This window comes from Planococcus citri, chromosome 5, assembly GCF_950023065.1.
Source record: "Planococcus citri chromosome 5, ihPlaCitr1.1, whole genome shotgun sequence".
In the NCBI taxonomy this organism is placed as follows: domain Eukaryota; kingdom Metazoa; phylum Arthropoda; class Insecta; order Hemiptera; family Pseudococcidae; genus Planococcus; species Planococcus citri.
The window spans coordinates 47,877,080-47,901,402 of NC_088681.1; the positions used below are offsets into that span (position 1 = coordinate 47,877,080).

A 24,323-nucleotide genomic window follows, 5' to 3' on the forward strand; every position below is an offset into this window, starting at 1 on the left:
TTCTTTTTTTTTAAAACTTGATTCATTATTTTCTTCATCTTATAAGTAACCTATCTAATTGTGAGGAATGAATAGGACTCATTTTAAAAATCTGGTATCCTACCTTCAATTGGCTTAAGAAAACGTTGAAAAATAAAATCTTAAAGAGGAAATATTTCAATTTACTTATAGGTAACCTTTCATTAAAATTGATGCGGAGGCGAAAGGAAGCGTCCAAAAAAATTTCATGCCAAAAAAGTTGTAGAGAATTAAATTTCCAATCGACGCAATGTAGTTAGTTTTTTTCTAGAGTGCTTACTTTTTGAGTTTTTCTCAAAAAACTAAAATTTCATTACATGTGCCAAATTCATTTTTCTGAAAAGTGATCATTAAAAAAAAATTTTCATTTGGTACAAACCAATAAAAAATGCGCTTCTTCCGACTATTTCTATCTGATAAACATTCAAAACAATCAAAACTGTTTGTTCACACTTTGTATGTACGAACTTTGTTCAAAAAAGGGTAAAGTTTTTTGAGATGTACCCTTATAACTCCAAACATACTTGCAATGTTGTGGGGTTTTTGAGCCAACCTCCTCGTGGTGTCTCCTGGGTAACGCTAATAGGCTGGAATCAATTCGTACACTCGAAAATAAAATGTGGGAATCAATTCGGACATGTGAAAAGATCATTACCATATACATATTTTGCATTTTTTCGAGTATTTTCGAGAAATTGACAACTCTAAATAAAGGCAAGGTGGGATTAAAGTGAAAATTTTTGAAATTTCTGGAAAAAAACGAGAATTTTTGACAATTTTTGAGAAAAAATCGTACTTTTTTGTCACTTTTTGTAAAAACAAAACAACTTTCAGCAACTTTGCTAAAAGGAGAGAACTTTCATGAATTTTTGAAGAAACAAAGCATTTTTTACCATTTTTAGCAAAAAAACGAGATTTGGACGATTTTAGCAGAAAACGTACTTTTCGAAAATGATTGACAAAAATATGATACTAATTTTGGCAAATTCTGGCAAAAAGGCGAAACTTTTGGGTAATTTTTGAAAAAAAAATTGAAATCTTTCGCAATTTTGCTAAAGAGCGAAAATTTTTATCAAGAAGCAAGCAAGAGTGAAAAGTTTTAGCAAAAAATAGCAATTTTTGGGAATTATTGGTAAATTTTCAACTTAAAATTTTGAAGTGGAGAGAAAAAAAGAAATTTTTTTACCAATTTTTGAGAACTTGCAAAAAAAGAGTGAAACTTTGCAACTTGGTAACACAGCAAAAATTTTTATTAGAAAGCAAAAGTTTGAAAAATTTTAGCAAAAAATAGCAAATTTTGGGAATTATTGGTGATTTTTTTTTTCCTTCAAACTCTAAGTAAGTATACCATACTTGAGTGAAAAAACGAGACTTTTTTGCCAATTTTTGAAAACTTGCAAGAAAAGCGAAACTTTGCAAATTCGCAAAAAAAGCGAGAATTTTCATCAGAAAGCAAGAGTTTGAAAAATTTCAGCAAAAAGTAGAAATTTTTTGGAATTATTGATAAAAATTGTTTTTTTCTTCAAACTTCAAGTAGGTATAGTTGAGTGAAAAAACGAGTTTTTTTTTGCCAATTTTTGAAAACTTGTAAGAAAAGCAACACTTTGCAATATTGCAAAAAAGCAAGAATTTTTTGCAAATTTTCGGCAAAAAGCCAAAGTTTGACAATTATTGAAGCAAAACTTATCTCACTTGTTGATATTATCAACATTTCTCCCGTCAAGATGCACAAGAACATCAAATTTTTGAAAATTCGTTTTAAAAAATAATCCAAGAACCAAGACGATGAAAAATTGACCATAATGTGAAGCGCTCTACGAAAAGGTTAGGTACCCCGAGCAAAAAAATCAATTTTTGGTTTATTTACTATTTTTATGTAAAATTAGTCGTAAAATCCGATAAAACCATCGCCAGTTCGCTATCTTGACGTTTAACATGTAAAAAATGGCTCTGAATTGAGGTAGCTCCAAAAAAAATCAACCAAAAAAATTTTTTTTTGTTTTTTTTTCTACAGGTAGTCAGGTACCTATACGTTGAAATATTGCTGATGAAAATACAATTTTTGAAAAATAGAAAAAACGCTTCAAAAACTTTAAAACGCGTTTTTCTCAAAAACTACGTTTTTTCTCGGGATAACCTTTTCGTAGAGCCTATCACAATTTACTTTTAGTACCTAATTGTAGTAACTTGGTTAGGTACTTTGAAAGTTACCGAGCACGAGCCACGAAATTGTGGCAACCGTAATTACCTCCATTTTCCAAATTCGGAGTCTGGCTTTCTCCTAATGTAGGCTTGGTTTTAGATCAGAACAAGGATTGACTCCCACCAATATTGATTTTTTCAAAATTTTGGGCTTCAACATTCTTCTTCGTGGGAACTTGGTTTCGATTTTTCAAAACCGAAATAAAAGCCTTTGAAAATTTCCAAGTACAAAATACTTGCAAAAAACTGACACAAAACCGGGTCAACGAGAGAAAAAATTGAAATAAGGAAATGATATCAGGGTTGCCAAAAACATTGAAAATTTTTAAATTTCTCAGAAGTCAGTTGTTTGATGGATAAAAAATTTTCCACGGTTCCATTTCTATTCTGATTTTTTTTTCTCGACGATGGTAAAAAATAATTTTAAAACTAGCCAGCTGCGCTTGCGCAGCTGTAACAGTGTGCGTAGCCTATTCAGTTAGGAAAGCACAACGCAATTTTGGAAAAGAAGCGCAACGCGATTTTGAAAAAAAGGACAACAAAATTTCAATAAAAGCACAACACCGACAGCGCGACTTTAAAATGAATCAGTCATTTCGAAAACCCAAATCTGGCGTTTTTAAAAATTTTCAGGAATCGAAAAAAACTGTCTGTGTGCTGTATTTTTATGGTAAAACTGTAAACTTATGAACTAATTGATTGGTCTTATCATTACAAATACTCCAGTACCTTTACCAGAACTTGAAATTTTGTACACTGCGATACATTCCATTCTGAAATACGTGGAATTATGACTTTTTTTTAAAACTTGAAATGTGACACGTAATCCTAGAAAATCCAATAACTCCAATACCCAAAATGATTGAGTATGGATTTTCATTCATTTATTGAAGTTATACCTGCAATCTACGATTCAATTAATTTAATGTAATGAAGAAGCAACATAAATGTTATCCATTTCACAGCATAAATTAAAAAATAGAATTACGTTGATGTTCATGAAATTAATGTTCTTTGTTTGTCTTATAAAAATGACTTCAAAAACCCTGTAAATGCAGGAGTTATGGGGGTTTTGGAAATGAAAAACGCTGAAATATGCACTTTTGAGCTACCTTCCAACTTTATCCGATAGAGCTCGCAAAGCACCATCAGAATCAGTGAAAAACATAGCAACCCCTTAAATGGTGATTTACACTGTTTTCAAAATGACTGATTCAAAAAATAAGCACAATGCGATTTTGAAACAAAAGCACCACACAATTTTGAAAAAAAGCACAACGCAAATTTCGAAAATAGAACAAGATTTTGAAAAAAAATCACAACACGATTTTGAAAAAAAAGCACATCGCGATTTTCAAAAAAAAGCGCGAAAACGAAAGCTCAAAAGCACTATGCAACATCAAATGCACAGCACAATACCGAAAGCTCAAAAGTATGACACAACACGGATAGAACTTCTCTGGAGCTCAGCCAAAGCGCAAATGACTGGTGGGATTTGATTACTAAGGGTAGCCACCTGCTTTTGTTGTGTAGATTTTGGTATTAAACTTGTATATAAATGTAACACCCCAGGGGTTCTAAAAAATTTTGGCCATTGTTTAATTTTCCTCAAATCAAAAGTTATTTTTCAAAATTGAACAATAGAAAATATTTTACAACCCCTGCAGTGTACATGTAGGAGGGTGTAAATCAATAAAACTGACTGTTGGCTTCGCTTTTGATAGCTTTCTCATTGTTCAATTTTGAAAATTTAAAGTTTAGCTCCACAAGGAGTCCCAACATGCTCTTCAAAATTAAATTTTCACCTCCTGTTGTGTTCGCTCAATTCAATAGAAACCGGCAGATAAGCGAACACAAAGGGAAAGGTTTTTACCACCCATTGCGATTTCTTGATGAAATTTCTAAATTTATGTAACACCGCAGGGGTGATTTTTTGGAAATTAAACAATGGGAAATATTCTTACAACCCCCACCGTGTCACATAAATTTGGAAATTTAACGGACGTCGGCTCCGCTTTTGATATGGCCCTTTTCCTCTTTTTTATTGTTTTTTGAGGACAATTTTTTGTGATTAAATGCAATTACTCAAGAAGCTACTTGAGTAATTACATTTATAGAGGAGAAGGTACAATTATGGACCCAGGTACAAATATGGACCCCCCATGGTTTAGTGTACAACCACTAGAGCTACGCTCATGCTGGGTACTATGAATTATACTAGTAGTGTAGTATCGATGATCCATGTACTTATTTCGGATTCGTGCAAACTTGGGTGTGCCTCATCAGCAATTGTTTTTTTATGCGCATTATTTTCTACCCAATGGAAAATTTTACAAGTTTTTCATTCAGTAATTCATCAACTTCAATAATAAAGTTTGAAAAAAAAATTATTAGCGAAGTAAGTAGCTTATAATGTGTACTTTCAAAATATACTTTCATATTTGTCTGTACTTCACCTGATTTTCATAATTTTTTTGATTTTTCATAAACTTAGCCAATTTTTTGCATGGGTATAAATATGGACCCCTAAATTTTTTTTCATCAAATTTTGATTCAATAGTTTTTAGAATACCGAGAAAAGTGTTATTAATAAAGAAGACAAGTCCAAAGCATCAAAAATCATCTTTAAATAAATTTTTGTTCAATTTTCTGAAATTTTTATTCATTTTTTGAGGGGGGTCCATATTTGTACCCGAGTCCATATTTGTACCATTTTATGTCACTTTTCTAAATTTCAAATTTCTCCGTGAGTTATCAACAAACAAAAAATTTTTCTTACACAATATACTAGAGTCTTTGGCCTTTCGAATGGTATATTCGAAAAAAAAAAATGATAATTTTTTCTACCTTTTAAAGCCAAAAAGCTAGAGGGGGTCCATATATGTACCTTTTCCCCTAATTACGACATTCCCTGCCTCAAGTTAAGCCTCACCTACGTATGAAAGTTTAAAAAAAAGTCGACCCATTCCTGTAAGAGAACATTCGAGCCAAAGAATTTTTCAACTTTCAGAACGAAAGTAAAAGGAGGAAACCTTTCAGCCAGAATATTGAATTAAATCAATTTTTAAGTGATTTTCATCAATTGTACTTAGCTAAATGGAAAGAATAAGACAATAAAATCAATTCAGTTTACGAAAACAGAAGAACTGTATTTTATTTGCAAAGCTTGCTTTTGACTGTTTTACAATTTATTTATAACTTCGAAAATTTGTTTTTCAATACATCAAATCCTTACTTTTACGTTTACTAAATATTTTTCGAGCGATGAAAGATTTTTTCTCAAAAAATTGTTGACAAACTCTTGGAAATTTTTCTTTCTCATCCAATAACACATAGGTAAATAAAAGAATACAAATCTTCAAGCATACGACTCATATTTAGTAAAAAGAATGGTATAATATTGAGAATTTCTAGTACCTCCCTACTGTAAACACTACATAAATTTTTAGGTATTTTTTTCTCCTCGACTACGTGAAAACAAAATTGAAATAGACAAGAGGCGGCAAAGCACGCCTCACTCGGTTAGATACATTCGGACGGATGTATTTTCAAGCAATAATTTTTTCTCGTGAATATAACTCGGTTGCGGTGCGAAGAGTAAGTATAAAATGTTTCGTCGACAGAACGTGGGACAAATGTAGGTTCGAACGAACGAGGCGAAGAATGCCGGTGAAATATTTGTCGATATAAATGTAAACATTACTCCATCAATTTTCCATCTGAAAAACATTATTTTTCTGGCCGCGATGACGAAGCTACTACAGCTTCATCGCATCGGCGTGGCGTTCGCAGCAGCATAATATTCGAACGCATTAACATCCATCGATTTGTCACGTTAAGAATTTAAAAAAAATTAAGCTTGTTTCTGGCGCGGACGTATTTTTCAATTCCAGACCCCAGCTCTCCTCAGAATCCCTTTTTTCCCCTCACACTACAGCATCGGCATCGTGATCGTGAAAAAATACTATACTCGTAGAGTACATAGGTAGTAGGTACGCGAACTGTATGCGTGACTCGTTTGCGTACGATTTCATTAGCAGCAGTTACACGAGGCCGAGGTAGTAGTAACTTTTACGCTTTTACGACCAGATCGTAAATATTATGTCGGTTTAAAAAATTCATGCAACGGTTTTCCTTCGTGCTGCTGGTCCAAGTTGTACCATTGTGTAAACGTTCCGTTCCGACCCCAAAGACGAGGTGAAAGCGGAGTAAAATTGATGTTTAATTTTTTCATACGATGAAAATATGCTTATTTTTTGCCCACCGTTATGTTGGTATTACAATACGAGGAAATTTAGTCGTTAAACGTTGACGAGAATTTAATGTTTTAATCAGCGATAAAAAGTAAAAGATCGTAAAAATTGTGATATTGCGCCCTCTACCGATGTCACGTGTAACTTTTATTTTGCATTTTTGTTGTGATTTTTCGTTCGTTTATTTGCCAAAAATGGGTGGAAATTTTCTTTTTAGGTTGAAAAGTGAATTCAATAGAAGACCAAGCTCCCCCTCTCTAATCTTTTATTTGGCAAGCAAGGTCTTTAAACGATTTATCTCTTGAAAAAATGAATTCAAAATGTTTATCTGCTTGAAATTCATCATTTACTTGAGAACTGTTCCTGCCTTGAACATGAAAATATTAGTACTTCGACCATAAGTGATCATTTTGTTAAAAAACCTTGCAAAAAAGTTCATCTGGCGAGCAACTGAGCATCATCGCCATGAAAAAGAAAGTGAATATTACTGAAAAAATCAGCTCGAATTGCATGAATCACCCCCCCCCCCACCATTTGACAATATTCATCGATTCGGCAAACCACGCCGATAGCAGATTCAATGACGTGAACTTTTCATTGTCAAGCGAAGTGAACTCGAAATACAAACAAATAAATTTACAGGCAACATTATACTAAATCGCTTATTTGCACAAGTGATCCGATACGTGAGCGATTCTGCTTTTACTGGTACTGTCGACTGCAATAAAAATTTTGCGTATGGGTACATTCGTTTTGAAGAAAAAACACTCGATGACTATTTTTTGAAAAGCGATGGAATGAAATTCATATCCAAGTTGAAAATGTGAAAATCGCATGTAAGTTTCAACCTACGATAAGAAATATTCAAATGAAGGAAATTCTTAAACGTGAGAGGATCTGCGAGGACCAAGAACCCTTTTAAGAATAAAAACCTGGACTAAATTCTATTTATCCAACAATTCAACAAGCTCAAGTGTCAAATTTTGGTTCAAATTTCAAAGCAAAAAGTATATTTTTGGAAATACTTGTACATTGACCATTACAGGACACTTCTTACGAAAATTTCCGCTACTCAAAATACCCACCGATTTTCATTTTAAAATCCTCATTTTTTTCAATTCAGCATACTCAATAGAACCTATTTTTTCGGTAAAATTTATGAAAATCTGGCCCTCGCCGTTGGCTCTGGAGCCTCCAGTGGGATTTCCAAAAACCAGAGACATTGATTGTTTTACTCAATTAATACCTACCCACCCATGTTACACATGCATTATTCAGAATGTCCAACAGAATCTTGAAATTCGCATACCTACAGATCATTCAATAGTTTTTCAAAATTTCAGCACAATTTTAAGCAAAAAAGTTTCTTAAAGTTTTGTCCGCTCCCCGTTCAAAAATGTGCTATCAAGGTATTTTTTTAAACAGCCACAAAAATCAGCGTTACAATTTTCAACACAAAGTAAAATGTAGCTTGGTTTTTTTTTGTTCTAAATGGTAAGTAATGTGGGGATACAATTTTTTGGAAAAGATTTTCAATGAAAAATGCAGGATTTTACGCCAAACGCGAAACTTTTTGAGCACCACTTGATGAATTGTGTTGGGACTTGGGATCTCCGTAAATTGGCAACACTGCTCTTTTACTTTGTAATATTATTTTATCTTGTTATTCGGTACTGAAATAAATTTATTCGTATTATTACCGTTGAACGGAAATCACCTGTGTCTCTTATTTCGTCACTATTCTCTCTCTCTCGTAACATAGGTTATGGTGCTCACAAGGGAGCTACCCAAGGTCTGACACGCGGATCGAAAAAATTTTTTCACAGGCGGATAGAGCATCAAAAAATATATTATGAGCCAAAATTTTAGCTGTTGAAGTTGACAGGGGGAGAAACCACGGGGGTTTGAATATCGAAAAATCACAAAAATATGCAAAAATATGCTGAAAAAAGTATAAAAATTGAAATCATTCGGCACCCTGTTCGCTTCAGCAGCTAATTTTTTGGCCACGATCTACCATCGATATATGACGACTTATGGTGGACAAGTCGCCGCGATCTGCGTGTCAGACCTTGGGGGTGAATTTTCCCCCACCCCCTAATTTTGGGCGAAACTTTCGAAAGAAAATCTGGGGCATGTGATATATCAAATTGTATGTTTTTGGTGACGCTGAATACGAATACGACGTCAGATTTTTGATTGGACCCCATCCACGGCCCCAGCCCCTCCCCAAAGGGGGTAAAAGTTCGAAAAAGTGTTTTGTTCGTGCGACACATGAAATAGTATGTTTTCTGTGATGCTGAATACGAATATGACGTCAGATTTTTGATTGGACCCCATTCACGGCCCCCAGCACCTCCCCAAAGGGGGTAAAAGTTCGAAAAAGTGTTTTGTTTGTGCGACACATGAAATAGTATGTTTTCTGTGACGCTGAATACGAATATGACGTCAGATTTATGATTGGACCCCATCCACGGCCCCCAGCACCTCACCAAAGGGGATAAAAGTTTGAAAAAGTGTTTTGTTCGTGCGACACATGAAATAGTATGTTTTCTGTGATGCTGAATACGAATATGACGTCAGATTTTTGATTGGACCCCATTCACGGCCCCCAGCACCTCCCCAAAGGGGGTAAAAGTTCGAAAAAGTGTTTTGTTTGTGCGACACATGAAATAGTATGTTTTCTGTGACGCTGAATACGAATATGACGTCAGATTTATGATTGGACCCCATCCACGGCCCCCAGCACCTCACCAAAGGGGATAAAAGTTTGAAAAAGTGTTTTGTTCGTGCGACACATGAAATAGTATGTTTTCTGTGACGCTAAATATGAATACAGCGTCAGATTTTTGATTGGACAAGTCGCTGCGATCCGTGTGTAACACCTTGAGGATAAATTTTTAACTTATTAAAAATAATTTAAAAAATGGAAAATCAAAATAACTCGCCACCCTATTTGCTTTGCAGCTATTTTATGATGTCCAAGAGTGGACAAGCCATCTGGATTCGCTTGTGATACCCGAGGTATGATATTTTTACTTGTTTAAGAGGTACTTTATCGCCTTTGGAGAGGTGCTGGGGGCCGTGAATGGGGTCCAATCAAAAATCTGACGTCATATTCGTATTCAGCATCACAGAAAACATACTACATATTTCATGTGTCGCAAGAACAAAACACTTTTTCGAACTTTTACCCCCTTTGGGGAGGTGCTGGGGGCCGTGAATGGGGTCCAATCAAAAATCTGACGTCATATTCGTATTCAGCATCACAGAAAACATACTATTTCATGTGTCGCACGAACAAAACACTTTTTCGAACTTTTACCCCCTTTGGGGAGGGGCTGGGGCCGTGGATGGGGTCCAATCAAAAATCTGACGTCGTATTCGTATTCAGCGTCACCAAAAACATACAATTTGATATATCACATGCCCCAGATTTTCTTTCGAAAGTTTCGCCCAAAATTAGGGGGTGGGGGAAAATTCACCCCCAAGGTCTGACACGCAGATCGCGGCGACTTGTCCACCATAAGTCGTCATATATCGATGGTAGATCGTGGCCAAAAAATTAGCTGCTGAAGCGAACAGGGTGCCGAATGATTTCAATTTTTATACTTTTTTCAGCATATTTTTGCATATTTTTGTGATTTTTCGATATTCAAACCCCTGTGGTTTCTCCCCCTGTCAACTTCAGCAGCTAAAATTTTGGCTCAAAATATATTCTTTGATGCTCTATCCGCCTGTGAAAAAATTTTTTCGATCCGCGTGTCAGACCTTGGGTAGCTCCCTTGTCAGTTTTCACGTGCTTGAATTTTTTCTAGTCAAACTTTGCACGTTTTTGAATTTTCTAGTCATGATTTATGGAATTTTATTGAAATAATTGTCTCTGGTGTCGTTGGATTTGTTTTTAACTTGATCGATATTTTTTCTCTGTAATTCGCAAATATTTAATATATTTTAACTCGCTATGACGAGTCAGTGCGGTAATTTTCATCGAAATATCCAACCTTTCGATGGTGTGGACTATGAAGCCTGGAGTGTTCGTGTTAGAATGGTTTTAAAGAAAGAGAAAGCCTGGGACGTTGTGAATAATGCTATTCCCCTTGCCTGTAGACGTGACCAAGCCTGGGAAGACAAGAATGATCTAGCCATGGAGATCATAATTTCATATGTCAGTAATTGATACTTGAGCCTAATCAGCAGCAAAACAGAGGCAAAAGTTATGTGGGATACGATAAAAACCACCTTCCAAGAAAAATCCGAAATAAAACGGAATCGTTTGTTAAAACGAAGTTTACGAGTGTAGGTACAGTTTGGAAAGTACTGAAAGTCTTGCAGATTTTACGTTAAAATATCGTGCCACAGTCAATCAGCTAAAAGAGCTCAATGATGGTGTGACCGAACATGAGTATATTCTTCAATACCTGGATAGTATGCCTACTGAGTTCTCTCCTATAACTACGCCGCTCCAGATGTTACATAATCTAGTTTGGGAAGATGTCACTGCTCAATTATCTAGCTTCGAGACCAAAAATTTAAAAAGCAAAATAGTGAGTAAATCATCCTCAACATTGATACCTGTACCTGAAAAATGTAATATCCAGTTAAAGGAAGAACAATCTCCTGTAAATGGCGCATTTTTTAGTGGTCATTCCGGTAACGATAATAGTAATCACTCTGGAAATAATGGTAAAAATCGTAATAATTATAGTAGGAGTAGAAATAGTAATAAAAATTATCGTGGTAATACTCGTGGTAATCCATCTGGTGGTCAAAATAATCGTAATATTCGTTGTAATTACTGTAAGAAACCTGGCCACATCAAGAATGATTGTTTTAAGTTGAAAAATAAGAAAAAATCTGTAAGTTTGAATTTAGGCCAAGCTGAAACAGAATCTGACCAATTTGCTTTTATTACTGTTAGTGATTCTACAGATTTTGATTGTTGTAGTTCTGGTAAAGTTGTTGGAGCATTAGATAGTGGTGCCACAAGGCACATGGTAAACGTAGATATTTTAGAAAATTCTATTGAACTTTTGAGACCTATCAAAGTGCGAATTACTGAGGCTGGTCGTATTTTGGAAGCAACGAAATGTGGTTCTTTGACAGTGAGAACGAATAAGGGTTTTATTTGTAAAATCAAAAATGTCTATTATGTGCCTAAACTAGTTCATACTTTGTTTTCTGTTCGATGTATGGAAAAATCTGGTTTTGCTGTTTCATTTCAGAATAGTCAACCTTTGATTGCTAAAAATGGTATTACTTTAGCTACTGGAAAATTAGTGAATGAATTATATGTTGTTGAGTTTGATTTGGTCAGTCATTCTTCGAAGGAAAAGGCTTCATTATCGAGTGTACCTAGTTCTGATTTGTGGCATTTGCGTTTAGGTCACCCAGGCGAGGCAGAAATGAAATCTGTAGCTGAACAGGGCGTTTTCAGTCAGAATTCTTTGAAGTCGTTATCTATGTGCGATGATTGTAAAACATCGAAACAATCTCGAAGACCTCGCATTTCTTTATCAAAGTCATCTAATTATAAGCCAACAAATCGTGCTTGGGAAATTTTGTTCAGGATACATTCTGATGTTTGCGAAATAACCAACTCTCCGATACCTGAAAGGTATTTTGTTACTTTTATAGACGAATTTAGTAATTTTTCTCATGTTTATATGTTGAAAAACAAGTCAGAGACACTTTCCAAGTTCAAAGAGTTTGTTGCTTTAGCTGAAAATTTATTGGGTAAGAGAGTGAAGCGTTTAAGGAGTGATAACGGTGGAGAATATTCTTCAGACGAATTTTGTGATTTTTGTAGAGAGAAAGGAATTTTTCACGAATTTACTACCGCTTATTCGGCTGAGAGCAATGGTAAAAGTGAGAGAATTAATCGAACCTATTGTGAGCGCACTCGTGATTTCAAACCACGAGCCAAGACATTTTATTAATTTATGAGCGAAAAACAAATTTTATGAAACAAGCGAACAAATCAATTGACACGATAAAATGCAAATTCGTTTCACTTGATCACACATTGAAAAATCGGTAACAATATCATAAATCACGATAGAATGCAAATTTGTTTCACTTGATCACATATTGACAATTCGGTAGGTAGGTACCTAAAACACAAATAAAAAATCGCAATACTCTCCGAAACTTCACCATGAAGCAGACTTTCAACATGATCATGCTCACATCGACTATACTTCTCTTACAATTGCTCATTATTCAGGTAATTTGATCAGCAACAACAAAAAAAAGTAGAATTCTGCTTCGGTATTTAATTTGCAATAATTTTTTTTTTTTATTACAGAGTGAAAAGATCGACGAACCAACACTAAAACCAGTCGATCCATTTTCAGCCAGCGGAGATGCGGGAATCTTGAAAAAAGAACTGAAGCAAGATTTCATCACAGATCGAGATAAAGTAGCCAAGCTTTGGTTCCGAAGATCATCCGAACAACGCATACAAATAAAAGATTTCTACGATAGTAATTTTTGCCGGATAAGTTGGCGCGGATATTATTACACTTATCGATGCCCTTTGCTTTGGGGTCTCGAAGATATTTCTGATGACAGCTTGTGTGATCTCTACGACGATTCGCTACTGGCACCTAGACAATTATTGGGCAAAACTGTCTACCAAGCGATCATAGGTAAATGGAAGGAAGTAGGTGCCATAGAAGAGATTGTATGCGGTAATGATGCAGACATGAAAAATGAAATAAACAAGTTTTACGGTGAAGGTAAGTGAATCTCATCATTTTACACCATCAATAAACAAAAAGGACAAAAGGTATATTGAATGAGAATATAAATTTTGATTTTTTTTTTTTTTCTAAATTGAAGCATATAAAGACACGGTTGAAAATCATCTGGGAACATTCCGAAATGATGATCATGATTACCAAAAAGTTATGAAAGATTACTGTTGGGTAAGCGACTACATAAATACATAGGTTAATTCAAATGAGAAATTTTCAATTTTTTATATCTGTGGTAAAAAAAAAGGAGATATATTTTTTTTCAAGAGATGCTAATCCACAAATCTTTCATTATTCATATAGAAAGGACTATGCCAAGATAAAAAAATCAAACCAGAAGATGCGGACAAGGAGGCACAAGCTCTGAAAGCCATTGACCCTGAAAAAGGTTTCAAATCAAGTTTAAAATGATCTAAAGAGTCCTTTTTGTTGTAATATGTATACCTCATAAAACACATTTTCTTCACACAGATAAAGACGGATTCAAAAAGAAACTCACCGAATTACTTGACAAGAACTGCGAACCAGATCTGAAAATGATTTTTGAAAAATATCGTACAAACAAAGACTGCGGTATCGGAGAAGCTGTTGACAAAGCCTTCGAGGTTAAAAGAGTAAAGAGAGCCTACAATCGTTTAGGTAGGTCTAGATACCCCCTCTTTCCAAAATAAAAACCGAACAAAGAAATTACCAAATTTTTTACACACGTTCAACAGTTAGATACATCGAAGATACCTGTAGATTTTACGCAGACGAGCTACATGAAGCTGTAGATGGATGTGGAACTGATACTGATAGGATAAATCGTATTGTTTTGACCAGATGTGAAAGAGATTTGGGATGCATTTTGAAAAAATATAAAGAATTTCATGACAAACGCTTTACCAAACGTTTAATAGTGAGTGGTTTTGTTTTCCTCTTAATTCAACAGAAGGAGGATCAGAGTAATCTAGCTGCTTTGCTTTACAGGAGGATACTGCCGCAGAAGGTCGTTACCGTTTAAGTATCAGATTACTATGCGGAGAAAATGATTAAGCTAACATTGCCACACCTAAACCCAAAATAACAACTGTTAATTTGACAGAAAAAAATATATATTTAGCTTGTAATGAATTTAAAATTTGTCTTCTTTGTAGCATGTAAACGGATTAAAATGCTCATAAAAGTTGAAACATTTTTTTAAAACTCATATTCATCCAAAGCAACCTCTACAACTCATCAACTCCAGTTGAGCTAAAATTTGGATCAACGAAAGAGCACATAACGAAGATCTCAGAACCAAATTTTCAGCCAGAGAAGTTGATTTCTCAATTTTTGGTGAATTTTTGAAAACTTATAACTTGATATACCTAGACTATTTCTTGTAAAATAAAATATCAAATTTTGATGAAATTGAGGTTTTATTTGAAGAGTGATATTCCAAAACTCGCTTTGTCCATTTTCACAACTTTTCAGGAGAGAGGAAAAACAGTTTCCCTTTAAACGGGTAAATTGGCTTTTCAGGCGAGCTTAGCACTTTATTTGGGTGGATTTATGATGTAGGAGTGTAGGTATGCATTTCATCCACTAAATACTGCTGAAAAAATTTCAATAACAATGGACAAAGTGCGTTTTGAAACATTATTTTTTTTTTAATTTTTAGTGAATTGGCTATTTAGGTGCGTTTAACACCTCATTTTCGTAGGTTGATGATGTAGGAATGTGAGTTAATACAAAGGTGGTTCAAAAAGTAAGTTTCCCATGCTCGTAAAACATACTATATGTCATCAAAATGAAAAAGTAAATACATCATTGGAAAGAGGAGGTCTTAATGCAACTTTCAGTGTATTCACCTAACGGATTGATGCATTTGTTCTGCCGTGGCACAAGATTGTAAATTGCGCGTTCCAAAATGTCCCGTCCAACTTGCACTATTTACTCATTCACAACAAGTTAGATTTCTTCGTTTTTTCCATTCAAAGTCAATTTTGAGTGACCAAAAATTGAAAAATCACACAATGAAACAGAGGGGCTGTTGGCAGGGTGGTTAATCGTTTACCAAATTCCCATTTAAAAATTTTGATTTTGCCCTGCATTCTGTTGGCGAAATAAGGCTTAACGTTGTCCAAAAGGAGCACTAATTTTTAGGCCATGGTATTTGTTTCGAATTGCTTTTTGGAGTTTCATCAAATTGTCTAGGCATCAAACTTCATTAATGGTGTTCCCTTTTGGAAAAATTCAATCGGAGATTTGCTCAAAGGGTAAAAAAACTCGATCACACCCTAATATCACTCTTCATTTGCATAATGTTTGGCGTAGTTGCTTTCTTAAATCAATTTTTGGAGCCTCTTTCAGCACATTTTCAGATTGCCCAGTTTTGGAAAAATTGTGAAAATGGATCAAAATTGAAGACGTCATAACAAAAAGGGGTATAGGTATATGACACATATGCCCTTTTTGAGACGAATCCATATTGTTATTCTTTAGACCTTCCTCTATCATATGAGACCACCCCCACTTCTCAAAGTCAAGAAACCAGTGAGATATCGCTATTTTAAAACTGCGAAGTCGATTAAAAATTTACTTTTTCAGAGATAATGGGTTACTCATGGTCGATTTTGTGTTGTCAACCATTATTTACCTGCTTTAAATCCAAAAATTTGCTCAAAAACATTTTTAAATCAATAAAAAAAAATTGGTCAAAAAAACTTGTCTTTTTTGTTTTTTTTTTTTTACTCAACATAGCGATCTTTTCGTCGTGTATCTTATCTATAGATGTGATAAACATATAGGTAGGTATAATTTCATTTACAAGTGCAATGGCGCATTTTTTTCAGGTCAGAATTTTTATATTTTTAAAGAGAACTAGAAAAAATAGTACTTAGTAAAGGAAATCGAGAGGAAAAATATGAAATTACGAAGACCGATTTCAAAAAATTTTTGCAAAAGCTGTATTTTCAAACTATTTTGGCTATAACAACAAGATTTTATTGACCATTTCGGCATATAACAGAATTTTTTGGATAACTTGTCAAAAAAGGCCCTTGCCTACAATATTTCGTCAAAATAGTTTGCAGCTGACAATTTTGACAAAAAGCAGGAGATTTAAAAATTTTGGCCATTTTGGCAAAAAAATCTAACTACGAAAAAAATGAATTTTGACGATGATTTGGCAAAACACAGGACTTTTTAGGATAATTTTGGCAACAGCAAGAATTTTTTCCAATTTTGGCAACATGATTTTTTGAACATTTTAGCAAAAAGCAGGAGTTTTTTTTATAATTTTGACAAAAAAGGAACTTCTTTACAATTTTAACATAGACGAGATTTTTTTGACAATTTCGGCAAAAACAGAACATTGTAGACAATTCTGCAGCAGGAATTTCCAATTGGCTACTAACAAATTTTTTTGATCCCTTTTTTGCAAAAAAAAAAAAAAAACGGGCTTTTTCGGCGATTTTGACAAAAGTTGGGATTTCTTAATACCCAATTTTTTCAAAAAAGAAACTGCTGTACAATTTTGAAAAAAAAAATTTTTGACAATTATTCTGGCGATAAGATTTTTTGAACATTTCAGCAAAAAACATGTGCTTTCTGGGAAATTTATACAAAAGACTTTTTGGTAATTTTGGCAAAAATGGGAGGTTTTGTTTTGGCCAACAGCACGTGTCCGAAGAAAATATATTTTTCAACAGTTATGGCCAAAAACAGCGTTTTTTTTTTTTTTTTTTTTTTTTACAATTTCGACAAAAGCATGGATTTTTTAAATAATTTTGACAAAAACTACAGGTTTGCATCAATGAGAGTTGAATTTACAAGTTTTTTCAACAAGAAATTCGAGTTATGGAGGCAAAACGTTCGACTTCCAGAGGTTTGTTTTGAGCAGGCCATTGATACCCAGAGATCCACTCCTTTAAAGACACATCTGCAGAAGTGGCAAAATGTAGACAGTTTAGAATTACAACACTTTATCATATTCCATTGAACCAATTATGTGCAGTTCAAACACTATACCCAAGTACAGATGTATGTAGTTGTCGCTGAAAATCATACTTTGTCGTTCTAACGCTCATATCTGTCGGGAGAAGTAGTCGTGATTCATAAACAAAAATGGTCGTGATGACTACCTGTTTAGTCGTTTAAAAGCTTCTGTATTTAGCACCTAATTTGTTGTTAATACCCCTTTTATTGTCGTAAGACTTGCCTGTCGTTCAAACCACCTTTTTTGTAGTTCGATTAAATATTTCCCTTTTAATTAATTCCCCAGAAGAACAACAAAAAAAAAAATTATAAGCCAGACCATAGAACCATCTGCTGTGTTCATTCGAACCAGTACATACATATGTATGTTCAAATGACGTATGTGCACATATGCTATCAAACTGTCACTTCGACCACATTTCCCTATTTTCCTTAATTTAGTATACACAGAACATATTGTTTCAACATAAAATTCGTGAAAAACGCGGAAAATTTATCAGAAAATTTTACAATTGCTTGTTCAAACATCGACTCATCAGCTTTCAACTCAATTTTGATATTTTCAATTCAATACTGTTTCCACACTCGCTGAAAGATCATCAACCATGTTTTCCGTGATTTTTCTCATCCTGCTAGCGCAGCAATTCGCGACAAAAGTAATTTTCAAATTGTCACTTATCTCATCGAAAAATTCGAAAAAGCATATCTATTTATTGTGTCATTTTTACAGGGTGAATTGATCAAAGACCCTTCGCTCAAACCAGCAGATCCGTTTGTGGTATCGGATGACGCCGAGGTCATAAAAAAAGAAATACACGACGATGTCTGCACGGACCGTGATAAAATAGCTAAAATCATATTTCACAGCACGATCGACCAACGTCAAGAACTTTATGATTTTTACAACGAGAAGTATTTTGCATATGTAAGATGATATTTTCTGCACTAAAATTAGAAATTACGTTCAAGGTGCTCAACTCTTTCACCACAGTGAGAATGTTTACAAGATACATTAGGAAGTTAGGTCCTCGACAGATGTTCAATTTCTGATTAGGTACTCAAAACATGATTATTTATTTGTGGGCTTTTTGTTATTGTTTTGTTTTGTTTAGAAACTGTAAAAGTCGTCGACGTTTTAAAAATATTTGCTATCTCCAAATTTTCGGAGCTAGCACTGAACTAACCCAAACACCTCATCACAAAAATCCTACTAAAGTTCATTAGCCAGACATTTCTGAAAATCCTTAAATTAAATCACTTAGTTTACTTTCTGTATGAGTAGAATAAATCGTGGGTAAGTACTCAAATATCATTGACAGGTTAATAGATACGGCAAAAGAACTTATTCAACAACCCTATACCGAGATCTGCTGAACATATCAAATGATAATCTACAAGACTTATACATGTTGGTTTTCAAAAGATACGAAGCTCTGTTGGGTAACACGTTGCACTCGGCAATAGCAGGCAACTGGAAAGAAGGAGGGGTCGTCGAAGAAATAGTCTGCGCCAACGATAAAGAAATGAAGGATCTTATCCAAGAACATTACAAAGCAGGTGAATATTGAATCATTGAATACCTACCTAAATAAACCAATGCAACAGATGCAGATGCACAGTACTAGTAAAATAGATTTACTCGTATTAAATTTGTAAAATAAACCTTTTTTGTTCTCTAACAATGTAAAGCTTTCCAATGCACTGTAGAAGATCATTTGAAATTAATTCATAAAGATGATCAAGCTTATCAAGAAGTTATACACAAGTATTGTTGGGTAAGTCACTAAAAAATGTTCAAAAATAGAGACGGGGCAACGTAATGAAAAAAATTCTTTTCATCTTGAAGTGTGTTTTTTTGGCAGCAATCACTTTGTCAAGAAAAGAAAATGAAACCGGAAGATATCGATAAAGAAGTAAAAGCTTTACAAGACATCGATCCAAAAAAAGGTACTGAAAAAAAATCATGATGACTTTCTCAACGAAAAATACATAAATTCTAATAAACTCAAATATCGTACTTCCATGAGCTTATCTCTAAAAGCGGAAGACAAAGTACAGCCGAACGTAAGAACGAAAGCGATTGCAAATAGAATTAACCACCCCCCCCCCCCCGCCACAAAAAACCCACTCTACAGGTACTTATAAGATCGCGGTACGGGTACTTCGAGATCTTTAAAACTGAAGAAAAATTTCTAGTTATTTATAAACTCTTCATTGTCTCCTCAGTTACCTGATCCGTCCCCTATGCACCTCTTTCTGCAGTCAAAACTTGCATAGAATGCTAAAAGTTGGTTGGAAATTTTCTTGCTTTTTGAAGGAATTTCTATACTATTTTCTAACTTTCTTGCCTTTTTCTTGCCAGTAGACACTCTGATTATTAGAGATAATGCATTTAGTTAATCGACTAATCTACGTCATCATTTCACAGATAAAGAAGGATTTAAAAAGAAACTTAAAGAGTTATTGGATAAAAACTGCGAACCAGATCTTAAAGAAATATTCAACAAGTACAAAAAAGACAAACACAGAATTTCAGACGCAGTAGACGATGCCTTCGATGGAGACGAAAAAACAGCATTCAATGTCTTAGGTACCCTACACGAGTATAAATTCTCATTCATACTTTTCATTGCAGCACGTTTTTATCTAATATCTACGGTCCATTTCCCGCCAATTTTCCATATGTTTTTTCTTCGCAGTCAGATAGGGGGGATACAAAGTACTTTTACATTACTCATGATAAGAAAGTACACACTTTCGCCCCTTCTATGCGGGGCGAAAAGCCCTCTTTTCATCCCGGCACTTTCGACCCGCGTCAACTAAACACGTACAGAAGTTTTCCACCCGCGTTAACCAAACACAAGCCGAAACCTATCGAAAAGATAACAAACGCGAGTAGGCTTACATGAGTAACACATTGTTATGAGATTATTGAGATTTTTCTGGGTTTTGCGTTAATCAAGCATTGAATTATTTTGTTGTTTGTGAAGTCAAAAGTGTGTGGTTATGGTCAGTTCTTTCGTCATGTGCATGTGCTGTGTTTGTTCGAATTTTGTTTGAATAACGATTTATTTATCTTACATATTTCATTACCCATGTAATTAAAATTAATAACTTGCACAATATTATACTCTGCATTCTGCAGAGACTCAAGACTCAACTGAATACCATGGTCCCCACATACTAGCAGCGACGAATGCGTATACTTTCTTATAATTCGTAATGTAAAATATCTTACATTATAAGGTGTGAGAGTGAACTTTTTAACGACGAGTAAATTTTGCTTCACTCGCCTTCGGCTCGATCAGCAAACTTTTGCTACCTCACTCGCTTCGCTCGTTCGGTAGCAGTTACTTCCCTCACCTTCGGTTCGTTCAGTAAACTCGTCCACTTCACTCGCCTTCGGCTCGCTCAGTGAACAATACTCGTCGTTAAAACGTCCACTTTCGCCCCTTATGGTGTAATATACTAATGCAAGGGTACAAGGGACTTGGAAATAGACTGATTATAATTTATGACGAGGAGTAGGTTACAACCAAACGATATGCCGTCCAATTTTATACTTTCGCGAATACCAAGGGAAAAGTAAACACACAAATGAAACAAAAAAAAGGTAACTCGGCTAAAACATCTGGAAAAATAAATAAGAATAAATATCCATTTAACTGTCTTATTTGTACAAAATAAAAGGAAAAATATATCTGTGGGAAATTTTTTACAAAAAAATAGCGCAGTAAGATACCAGTAGGTACTTTACCTGTACCATCTTCAGTGGAAAAAATGTTGAAAGAACTCCACTTTGCGAAAAGAAAAACAAATATTAGATACTTAGTTCTAAATCATCCATTTTTAACAGGTACCTAAACACCAAGTCATGTGAGTGAACTTATTTATATTCGATGTTATTTTATGAATTTATGCTTCGAGAAAATTTCTTCAAAACATTGTTTATGTTTTCAGTCATTCATTTATCATTTTTCACATTTCTGTAAAAAACAATCGTTCTCGTTTTTTTTTCGATTCCAGCTTTCAGCATCTCTAAATCTTCTTCTTCTGTTTCTTTTTTTTTTTTTTAAATCAGCGTGCTAAGAGGCTGGAGGGGATGGGAGAGGAGGGGAAGGGATAACCTAGGGTTGAAATAAATAGAAAAATAAATTGATATTGGGCAAAGGGGGGGGGGGTTCAGGGTGGTCAGAATGAAAAAATAAACACATTTTCGAACTCAACACTACTGAACTAGTCACAATTGATATACGTCACTTCACGTTCACAATTTTTTCAAATTTTGATAATAATTGGGGGATCTTGTCTCCTGTCCCTCCCCTCTCCCCTCGCCTTCAAAGGGTGGCGTGATGAGATCATCCGTTGTAATATTTTTTTGTTTAAAAATCAAAATAGATTATTAGAAAAAATTTTCACAAGTAATTTTTAAAAATTTTCAAATGGCAGCTTTTAGCTTTTGTATTCCACGTGAAAAGTTCAATGTTCATCACGAAATGCCTTTTTTGATCAGATTTGCTCAACTTTCAACCAATCTTGAGATACCTATGAGCGATGTTTGGTAGCTCCACAAACAATTGCCAATTCTTGAAAATTAGGACCATCATCCCCCCCCCTGCATGAAGGGTTCAAGATCGAAATTTGAGCGAAATACAAGGGTCAGTTTCCATTTTCAGGTTCAGTTGATGAGAAAGTAGCATTTATCCGTATTTACTGCAAACTGGTTAGGTAATTTTATTAACATCTACGAATCAATTCCAGTCCCGTTCCAGTTTGTTTTTGGAAGGCGGTGAGACAGGTGGCGGAGTTGAATTGTAATCCATGGATTTTTTTCTGCAGGTTTGAGAAAAAAGAGCTGCAAGTAAATTATCCGAAATCTGAGTGAAGTCAGTGCACTTAATTTCATTTTTGACTCAAGTTGATGTGGGGCTAGATTTGAATTTAGAACAAAAATTCAAAAAAATATACATCATAACTCAGCGGCTGTAGGTGAGTTGATTCCCGTTTGATTTTTTTTTAAATAAAGGTGTCCGAATTGATTCCCACCTTTTCTTTTCACATGTACGAATTGATTCCCATATTTTATTTTCGAGTGTACGAATTAATTCCCATGTAATTTTTTATTGCGTATGAATGAATTGATTACATTTCGCACCTTGGGAGTAATAAGGTTACATCTCAAAAAATTGAAATTTTACAGGAGACTGATTTTCTTTTTTTTTAAAACTTGATTCATTATTTTCTTCATCTTATAAGTAACCTATCTAATTGTGAGGAATGAATAGGACTCATTTTAAAAATCTGGTATCCTACCTTCAATTGGCTTAAGAAAACGTTGAAAAATAAAATCTTAAAGAGGAAATATTTCAATTTACTTATAGGTAACCTTTCATTAAAATTGATGCGGAGGCGAAAGGAAGCGTCCAAAAAAATTTCATGCCAAAAAAGTTGTAGAGAATTAAATTTCCAATCGACGCAATGTAGTTAGTTTTTTTCTAGAGTGCTTACTTTTTGAGTTTTTCTCAAAAAACTAAAATTTCATTACATGTGCCAAATTCATTTTTCTGAAAAGTGATCATTAAAAAAAAATTTTCATTTGGTACAAACCAATAAAAAATGCGCTTCTTCCGACTATTTCTATCTGATAAACATTCAAAACAATCAAAACTGTTTGTTCACACTTTGTATGTACGAACTTTGTTCAAAAAAGGGTAAAGTTTTTTGAGATGTACCCTTATAACTCCAAACATACTTGCAATGTTGTGGGGTTTTTGAGCCAACCTCCTCGTGGTGTCTCCTGGGTAACGCTAATAGGCTGGAATCAATTCGTACACTCGAAAATAAAATGTGGGAATCAATTCGGACATGTGAAAAGATCATTACCATATACATATTTTGCATTTTTTCGAGTATTTTCGAGAAATTGACAACTCTAAATAAAGGCAAGGTGGGATTAAAGTGAAAATTTTTGAAATTTCTGGAAAAAAACGAGAATTTTTGACAATTTTTGAGAAAAAATCGTACTTTTTTGTCACTTTTTGTAAAAACAAAACAACTTTCAGCAACTTTGCTAAAAGGAGAGAACTTTTATGAATTTTTGAAGAAACAAAGCATTTTTTACCATTTTTAGCAAAAAAACGAGATTTGGACGATTTTAGCAGAAAACGTACTTTTCGAAAATGATTGACAAAAATATGATACTAATTTTGGCAAATTCTGGCAAAAAGGCGAAACTTTTGGGTAATTTTTGAAAAAAAAATTGAAATCTTTCGCAATTTTGCTAAAGAGCGAAAATTTTTATCAAGAAGCAAGCAAGAGTGAAAAGTTTTAGCAAAAAATAGCAATTTTTGGGAATTATTGGTAAATTTTCAACTTAAAATTTTGAAGTGGAGAGAAAAAAAGAAATTTTTTTACCAATTTTTGAGAACTTGCAAAAAAAGAGTGAAACTTTGCAACTTGGTAACACAGCAAAAATTTTTATTAGAAAGCAAAAGTTTGAAAAATTTTAGCAAAAAATAGCAAATTTTGGGAATTATTGGTGATTTTTTTTTTCCTTCAAACTCTAAGTAAGTATACCATACTTGAGTGAAAAAACGAGACTTTTTTGCCAATTTTTGAAAACTTGCAAGAAAAGCGAAACTTTGCAAATTCGCAAAAAAAGCGAGAATTTTCATCAGAAAGCAAGAGTTTGAAAAATTTCAGCAAAAAGTAGAAATTTTTTGGAATTATTGATAAAAATTGTTTTTTTCTTCAAACTTCAAGTAGGTATAGTTGAGTGAAAAAACGAGTTTTTTTTTGCCAATTTTTGAAAACTTGTAAGAAAAGCAACACTTTGCAATATTGCAAAAAAGCAAGAATTTTTTGCAAATTTTCGGCAAAAAGCCAAAGTTTGACAATTATTGAAGCAAAACTTATCTCACTTGTTGATATTATCAACATTTCTCCCGTCAAGATGCACAAGAACATCAAATTTTTGAAAATTCGTTTTAAAAAATAATCCAAGAACCAAGACGATGAAAAATTGACCATAATGTGAAGCGCTCTACGAAAAGGTTAGGTACCCCGAGCAAAAAAATCAATTTTTGGTTTATTTACTATTTTTATGTAAAATTAGTCGTAAAATCCGATAAAA

At 34.1% G+C, this 24,323-nt stretch overlaps 2 protein-coding genes across 6 annotated transcripts in view; one reads left to right on the top strand and one right to left on the bottom strand.

The window, feature by feature from the left end:
- Positions 1 to 24,323, bottom strand: part of Adcy2 (adenylate cyclase type 2 Ac76E) — a 605,017-nt gene that overhangs the window by 335,994 nt on the left and 244,700 nt on the right. The gene's annotated exons all lie outside the window — the stretch shown is intronic.
- On the top strand, positions 12,575 to 14,403 carry LOC135848303 (annexin B10-like). The gene is made up of 7 exons (XM_065368190.1): positions 12,575 to 12,699; positions 12,781 to 13,213; positions 13,317 to 13,402; positions 13,535 to 13,619; positions 13,703 to 13,870; positions 13,948 to 14,129; positions 14,201 to 14,403. Exons 1-7 carry the CDS (start codon positions 12,631 to 12,633, stop codon positions 14,264 to 14,266), a joined length of 1,089 nt encoding a protein of 362 aa, XP_065224262.1. The 5' UTR covers positions 12,575 to 12,630; the 3' UTR covers positions 14,267 to 14,403.

Bases quoted from the DNA above. Each gene is read 5' to 3' on its own strand.
- LOC135848303 (XM_065368190.1), top strand. From the start codon at position 12,631: ATGAAGCAGACTTTCAACATGATCATGCTCACATCGACTATACTTCTC. The intron at 12,700-12,780 runs GTAATTTGATCA...TTTTTATTACAG, and splicing joins TACAATTGCTCATTATTCAG to AGTGAAAAGATCGACGAACC. The intron at 14,130-14,200 runs GTGAGTGGTTTT...TTTGCTTTACAG, and splicing joins GCTTTACCAAACGTTTAATA to GAGGATACTGCCGCAGAAGG.